At 28.8% G+C, this 8139-nt stretch overlaps 1 protein-coding gene across 1 annotated transcript; it reads left to right on the top strand.

Moving 5' to 3' along the window:
* Positions 1-854: 854 nt before the first annotated feature.
* LOC122270100 (protein FAM200A-like) lies at positions 855-1757 on the top strand. Its single transcript, XM_043046221.2, has one exon. The coding sequence runs from the start codon at positions 855-857 to the stop codon at positions 1755-1757; it is 903 nt and encodes a 300-aa protein (XP_042902155.2).
* Positions 1758-8139: the final 6382 nt, after the last annotated feature.

Raw genomic sequence — 8139 nt, 5'->3', positions numbered from 1 at the left:
TTTTAAAAAAAAAATGTTCTAGAGATATCAAAAAATGCAGTCTCCATGAAACCCCTCAGGTTACAAAAAGTATTGTTAGTGGCCATTGCATCGAGATTTAGAGTTCTGCAGCAGTTTGGCAAAAATTGGGTAAATTTTATTTTTTTCTTCGATGCTCTTTCTAATGAAGTTGCTTGTTAATTTATTAGAGTTCCTAGACGTAAATGAGAGCAGATTAGAACTTGACTTCTGAGTAGATACTTATCTTCTGAGTTGGGTCCTAAGTTTAAAAAAGAATCTGAAGATATTACTGACAAGAATATGGAGCAATTTTTTTTATTTATGCCATCTATATATTTGAAACACAATGAGAAATACATTCAAATTCAAGGAAAATTCAGAGGTGGGGGAGCAGATTAAGGAGCAAGATACAGACTGACTGTAAATATATAGATGCAAACCACAATTCCAAGAAACGAGAAACCATATTTTTTTTATAAATTGATCGAAGGTAAATTAATTACGGCGAAAATAAATAAGGATATCATCTTTAACCAAAGTTACATTGAGAAATACATTCTTATATAACTAATATGAGAGCTTATTAAATTTATTGGAAATATACTCCGTGTAGACCAGGGGTCTCCAAACTTTCCAGCCTTAGGGCCATACTGATTACTCCAGTACGTTCCGAGGGCCAAAACCATATTTTCATTGTTGCCGGTGGTAAAAAGTGAAATAGTCCACTGATGAAAAAAGAAGTCCGAAAAAGTACGCAACGTGTGGAATATAACATTAAACGTCATCATGAAACAAAACATTTTCAAAATTACTCAAAATATACAGGAAGTTTGCGGACAGAAAAATTCGAAGCTATGAAGCGCGGATTGAAATCGCAGCAATCTTCATTTACAAAACTCAAAACTGAACAAGAGGCTGCAACTCGTGCCAGCTTTCGTGTGGCTCTTGAAATTGCAAAACGTGGAAAACCATTCACCGATGGAGAAAAGATCAAAGAATGCATAATTGCAGTAGCCGAAGAAATGTGCCCTGAAAAGGTACATTTATTAAAAACTGTCAGTATGTCAGCAAACACTGTGGCTCGAAGGGTAGAAAACATCGCTGAAAATATATCCTCTCAACTGTTCGACAAAAATGGACATGTTGTGTGGCTTTCTTTGGCCTTGGATGAGTCAACGGATGTGTCAGATACTGCTCAAGTGTTAATTTATATTCGAGGAGTAGATAAAAGCTATGAAGTGCATGAAGAACTTCTTGATATGTATAGTATTCATGGTACAAATACTGGTACAGATATTTTAAAAGGAGTTGAAATGGCCATTAATCAAAAGAACCTTCGATGGAAAAACTTGAAATGTATTACAACTGATGGAGGCAAAAACATGAGTGGAAAAGATAAAGGAGTGGTCGCTCTTGTGTCAAAGGCTGCAGAAAATAACGGTGGTTCAAAACCATTAGTCTTACATTGTATCATTCATCAACAGTCTTTGCGCGGAAAATGTTTGGATATGTCTGAAGTTCTGAAACCAGTCATATCAACTGTTAATTTTATCAGATCTTTTGGGCTGAATCGCCGACAATTCCGACAATTTATTGCAGAGATTGGAGAAAATGACTTACCTTATCATACTGCCGTACGTTGGCTTAGTTGTGGGAAAGTCCTTCAGCGCTTTTTTGAACTTCGAGCAGTGATCGAAATTTTTTTGAATGAAAAGCATCGCCCTCTTACTGAATTACAAAACAACGCATGCAGTTAGCATTCTATGTTGATTTGACAAAACATGTGAACGAACTGAATTTGAGATTGCAAGGAGAAAACCAGCATCTTCCTGATTTATACACTAATATCAAATCATTCCGGAAGAAATTGATACTGTTTTAATCACAACTACGAAGTAAATGTTTTTCACATTTTAAAACATGTGAAATATTCAGCCACACCACTGAGACTGAGTTTCCTATCGATTTTGCAATCGAAACCTTGAGTGCTTTGAAAATAAATTTTGATACTCGTTTCTCGGACTTTGATGCCATTGAGAATCAAATTAAGATTTTTCAGAATCCTTTTGATACTGACATTGAAAACCTAGCCCCGGAACTTCAAATGGAAATGATTGATCTACAGTGCAGTGATATAATTAAGAACAAATATCAAAACTCATCTTTGTTGGAATTTTATAAGAGTCTTCCACTGACACAATTTGATAATTTGCATAAATTTGCTCGTGGGCTGTTTTTTGTTTTTGGTACTACTTATCTGTGTGAGAAGACCTTTTCCAAAATGAAGTACACAAAAAATGTTTACAGATCTAAATTAACTGATGAGCACCTTAAATCTCTTTTAATAATTGGTACAAGTAAAATTAGTCCACAACTACAAACTTTTGTCAGTGGAAAATCTCAATTACATAAATCTCATTAGTATTTCATATGTCATTATGCTTGTTATAAGTTATGTTTATATTTAAAATGTATAAAATGTTAGTTGGATTCATTTCAATAATTTGTTAGTTATTATATACTGAAGTTAAATTTTCTGCATATTATACATGTCTTCACTCATTACAATTCTGTGTTTCTTTATCCAACTTATCACAAAAACAATAACAATAAGCCTACAACAATGTTATGAGTAGTTAGCCCATGATCATATCAATGTAGATGTCATATTAATAGTTAATTATTATAAAATTAGAACACTTCAGTAAACTAAATTTAATTTGCTATAAAAAATATGCTCTCTAAAAGGAGTTTTGAAGTATGCTAGCTCTCCGCGGGCCGGATATGGCCCTCGGGCAGTAGTTTTGAGACCCCTGGTGTGGACGAGCTTTGTAATTTTGTCAATAGTTGCTTTCAAAATTCAATTGAAATTTACGAAGTGAGGGCTGAATGTTATTCTGTCGTAGGTATCACGGAATTAAATTGTATTAAAGAGAACAAAATTTGTTTTTTCAGTGAAATATTTGTTTCGTAACAAAAAGAAAAATAGAGGACTGTGAAATTATCACACCAAAGTGCCGATTTAAATCATACCAAAAAAGTAAAATAAGAAATAGCTTCCGAGAAAAAAACTCGTCATAGTTAAAAATATATATATATATAATATAAATATATATAATATATATAATATATATAATATATATATATATAATATAAATATATATAATATAAATATATATATATATATATATATATATATATATATATATATATATATATATATATATATATATATATATATATATATATATATATATATATATATATATATATATATATAACATTTGTTGATGCATTTCGAGTTGAGTCCTTTTTCTTGAATACGCATTTTAAGCTCTTTCAAATTTTGTGAACGCGCATTTTGAGCAGTGTGGTGATTTAAAAACTCTCCGGAAGGAAACTGAATAAAACTGTGTACGTTATTTTGAGTCCATTAGTTGCAACTAACTGCTTATGAGCATTTTGCTGTACTGCAAGTTGCATGAGAAAGAAAAAAACTATTTTATTGTTTACGGCTAGAAAATTTCTTTCTCAAACTTCACTCGTACAAAATAAATCATAGGTAAATATAATTTAAAGACGAGTTTTTGTAAGCTTCCTTTATAATATATAAAATAAATTACATCGTTGGCGAAAATGGACTTCTTTTGATTTAGAGCACTTAGACTTGTCTTATTTTTGTAAAGCTCGCCGAATTGGAGATTTTTTTCAACTCATATTTCATCCTCTTAAGTACAAAAGAGGGGGAAATAGGTTATCCTGAAAGTATACCATGACAGAAGAAAAATAACGTAAAAAATGTTTTTCATCAAAAAAATATATATATTTATATATAGATATGGACAAGAAAGCAGAATTTTTTTATAGAGAGGCTTTTTTTTAAGTTATAGATAAGTCTTTTCCAGCAAACTAACTTTTTTTTTCTAAATTCATTTTGTACAATTAAGTTATTGCTCAAGAAACTAAAAGACCAATAAATAAAAAAATTATTTAAAAATAAACATTTCTTAATTTTTGTTTATGTCAGTTATGTGGTTTTTAAATTATTTTCGATTTCAAAATAAACATTGAGGTGGTAGTTTAGCATAACAACTATATCAACTCCAACCATTTAAATACAACTTCGAGAAATAGTGCTAAGCTTGTAATATGAAGACAAGTAAATAACATTATAATATGATAGTTAAATATTACACATTGCTGCCCTAAAAATACATATACTTTTCGCATAATGTTTTAAAATAATTTAAAAATATACATTAATGATGATCATTGCAGATCACACTATATTTATTGATTAGGCAGAATATTTAGAGTTAGTTAAGACTTTCTTTTGACACTGTAAAACGCCTGTATTTTATTAGCAGTTTTATTAATTCATCCCTGCAATAAATACATAATTACTTCCCATTATAAATGCATCAGATTAAAATTATCTTTATACATCGTTTTAACGTTTAGAATAATCTTATCACCTACAATATAAATCAAAGGTGTTTAGTTGTTGACATCCTTAATACGTAGAATTTTAATGCACCTGATTTTACGACGATTACAGTATTAGATGTTTAAGATCGGTACAGCTCTCATTGAACTGGTGGCGACTAATCTTGGAATACACATCTGCGTTGGCATACATCTTAGCATACTCTCTATCCTGTAAAAAATGCAAACAATTTTATAAAATACTAGTACTTTGGGTGTGACATTCGTAAAATCCATTTTACCGTAAAATATTATACAGAACGTTTCATAGAAATATTTATTTAATAAGAATAATTACAGCGTTTATTACTGTAAAAATTGCGGTGTATCAGATTTTTTTCCTTAATATGCTCTGGTAAAAATCGAATTTAAAGTAAAAAATCCCGTTTGTTACCGTGATTCTATCCGGAATTTTTAAAAAATTTCAGATAGAATTCCGTTAAGAATTGCGCTTTTAAAATTACGGATAGAATTACGTTTTTAAAAAGTATTATGTATGTTTTTTTTTAAACAATTAACACTTGAAGTATCTATATTACATAGTAACACTATTATCTGAACAACAATATGATTTAAGCCAAAGCATTTTGAAAAATCTAAACTACATAGATGCATATTTTTTACACTTCATTTATTGTTAAATAAAATGTAAAAAATGAGTCAGTTAGACATATATTACTGGTATAAAACAGAAAGACACTTTCAAAAGATAATCAGTTTTTTACTTACAATGTTGTATTTTAAAAAAATTTTTCTTTATTTAAAAACTTTTTTTTTCGGAAATACAAGTCAGTACTCAATCACAGAAATATTTTATTGAAAGTCAAACATATAACGTATTTGTCATAGAATTTTTAAGCTCTTTTATTTATTATATATTACACAAAAATGTCAAAACTTATTTAAGGTACAACTATCGGTTTATAAAATTATTTGTTGGATTATTAATTTCAAAAATGTATAAAAGAAATAATTAATACAAATATTATACAAGTTCCGAACATATTATAAATTGATGTTACTTGAAACAAAGGTAAGTAAATATTTTTGTCACACTTAACGCTTTTTCTGACATTTAAATATTTATAATTAATTTTCATGGCATTAATATCTTTATTTTTTTCTTTATTATTTGCTGTTTCATATTGAACTTTAAAAGCTCTTCAACTTTTCAGAGAGAAGAATCACTTGAATTAATGCCATCATACAAAACAAATCCTTATTTTATCCAATAAATCTCAGCGTTTCGAAAGACATTAGGTATTCAGAAGATTTTCCATGCACTCAACAAGAAAATTAGATCACTTCTATATTTATAAAATTTACTGATAAGCTTATACAATATATCCCTTTGAGATAGCAAATTGTTTGCAAAGATTATAACAAGATTCCAGAATAGAACCTTTTTAGAATGAATTAAATTTCTAAGGCACTAAAAATGAATATATAACGACAAAATAAGGATATATTTTTTTCTGTCTCGAAAAATATAATAAATCCATCTAGATAGATGATATAAAAGGTATAAGTAATGACCTATAAAATGAGATGTATTTAAATAAGGATGTATTTGAAAATTTTTAGTCATAAAAGTTTTTGAATTTCAGAGCTCTGAACCACGCAAAAAGGACTAAAAATATTCCTAAGGGTTGTATTAAATAAATCATATTTTTCAAGAGAAGAATGTGATACTGAAAATGATTTATTGTGTATGCTATTATATATAGGAAATATTACTTAGCAAATACTTACCAACATTTTATTTTTTCAAAATTGAAGTAAAATATTTTTTTTCTTCTTAAAATAAAGCAGACTAAATCTATTTACTTTTTTGTGCAATCCTAAATTTAGTTTTTATTTTATACCTTAAACGCATCATATTACATAATTTATTTCACGATTTTTGTCATTAAGATTTTTATTTTTTATCAAAAGTAATTTTTACGAAAATCACGAATAATTCTTCAATCATTTACATTTTTAAGGAAAATTAATTGGTCTTAGTTAAATATAGCACGAACAAGAACGATATTGAAAGTCGTAAATGGTACAGAAATGAATATAAGATTTAAACATTGTCTCTGGTTATGCAGTTTATTTTAAGGATGAAAATATATTTTTTTTACGAAGCACATCGAAAAGAATCGTCAATTTTTTTATAACCTAACGGCGAAACAATTCGGTGATTAAACATTCTTTTAGGCAATTTATATTTTCAGAAGTTAGATAGTTTACTTTGGAGCATTAAGTTTAATGCAGAAAACATTATTTAATTCCATAGTTTTGATAATTTTAATTTGGTAGCTTTAAATTACAGCTCTAATTATTTCCATCACAGTGAATTGCAGTTAAGTACAGTATTCAAATGTTAGCTACATTAATAATTGAGTGTCAAATACCTAATTTAGTTTTATTTTTTCGAACTATATTTTTTTGTCTAGTCTCTCTTGTATATATTGTATGCTCTCTCTTGTAAACAGAGCAAAAATATTTTTGTATCTATTAACATTTTGCTTACAGCGCTTAGTATGAGAAAGCCATTCTCGTCCGCTTATTGTAACAGCCGTAAGCAAAGGGTTAACACTGAAAATGGTGGAAGCTACTTTACATCAAAAGTGTTATTCTGAAACATTAGTAGTATTCCACTACACTACAATTTAAAAATTGTCGTGTAAAGTCTTTCGGAATATGATCTTGAGCTACCCAAAAAAGTTTGTGACACACTTTATAAAAACACTTTATTCCGGAATTACAACTCATGGAGCGTTCATATAGACGATTTAATGGGAGTCTAAACTTAAACACTTAAAATTGAATTTCACATCAAAATCTCACGCTCTCACGTAATAAGAAAATTATTTTCACTTCTGAAAACATTGTTGGCATACTTCAAATATGAAAAAACGCAAAAAAATATGACGCATGCAACGCAAGGGAGATAATCACAAAGAATTATTTACATCTAGTTTTTTTGTTATTTTCAAAGCTGTTATTAAGAAACAGAAATAAATATTCATAGCAAAATACGTATGCCTGTGTTTAGTTGTGTAATGAATATATGATGTCATATTTTAATTTTAAATCTCTGAGAGTTGTATCAACTGATTTTATTATATATATTTCTTAACCTCTCCTGTTATGTTAGGCCTAGTTCGAATTTGTCTTAAAATTATCTCAATACTATGTGAATGTTTGATTTAAAGCTAATTTTATTTCAAAGATTAGTTATATTTGCGTGCTAAACTGATGATTCTTACTTTATATTGAATTTTGCTTTACATTTCAGTTTATATTTTATTTTATAACCGACGTTAAAAAGCCGACCCAATTTTATCAAGGTTCAACTCATTAGTCTTCAAATTTTGAGCTTAACCCTAAGTGCAAGGAAACTCCTGGATCAAAAATTGGGAAAAACTAGCCTTCCTTTTCATAGAACGAACTCGATGTTGCGTTAAACGGAGAGGAAAACCATTTATATACTACATATTTATTTATAACTGTCTTTGAACTGCCGACCCAATTTCGAGTTTACAACTATCAATGTTCAACTCCGTAGCCTTGTAATTTTTTGATCCCAATCAAGAGAACAAGGAAACTTCTGGGTCAAATATTGGGAGAAATCTGTCTTCATATAGGGTTTTTTGATGGAACTAG

The sequence above is a fragment of the Parasteatoda tepidariorum genome, chromosome 1, assembly GCF_982258835.1.
Source record: "Parasteatoda tepidariorum strain Cologne lab strain chromosome 1, Ptep-v5.0, whole genome shotgun sequence".
NCBI classification, from domain to species: Eukaryota; Metazoa; Arthropoda; class Arachnida; order Araneae; family Theridiidae; genus Parasteatoda; species Parasteatoda tepidariorum.
This window is presented reverse-complemented; position numbering and strand designations above follow the sequence as displayed.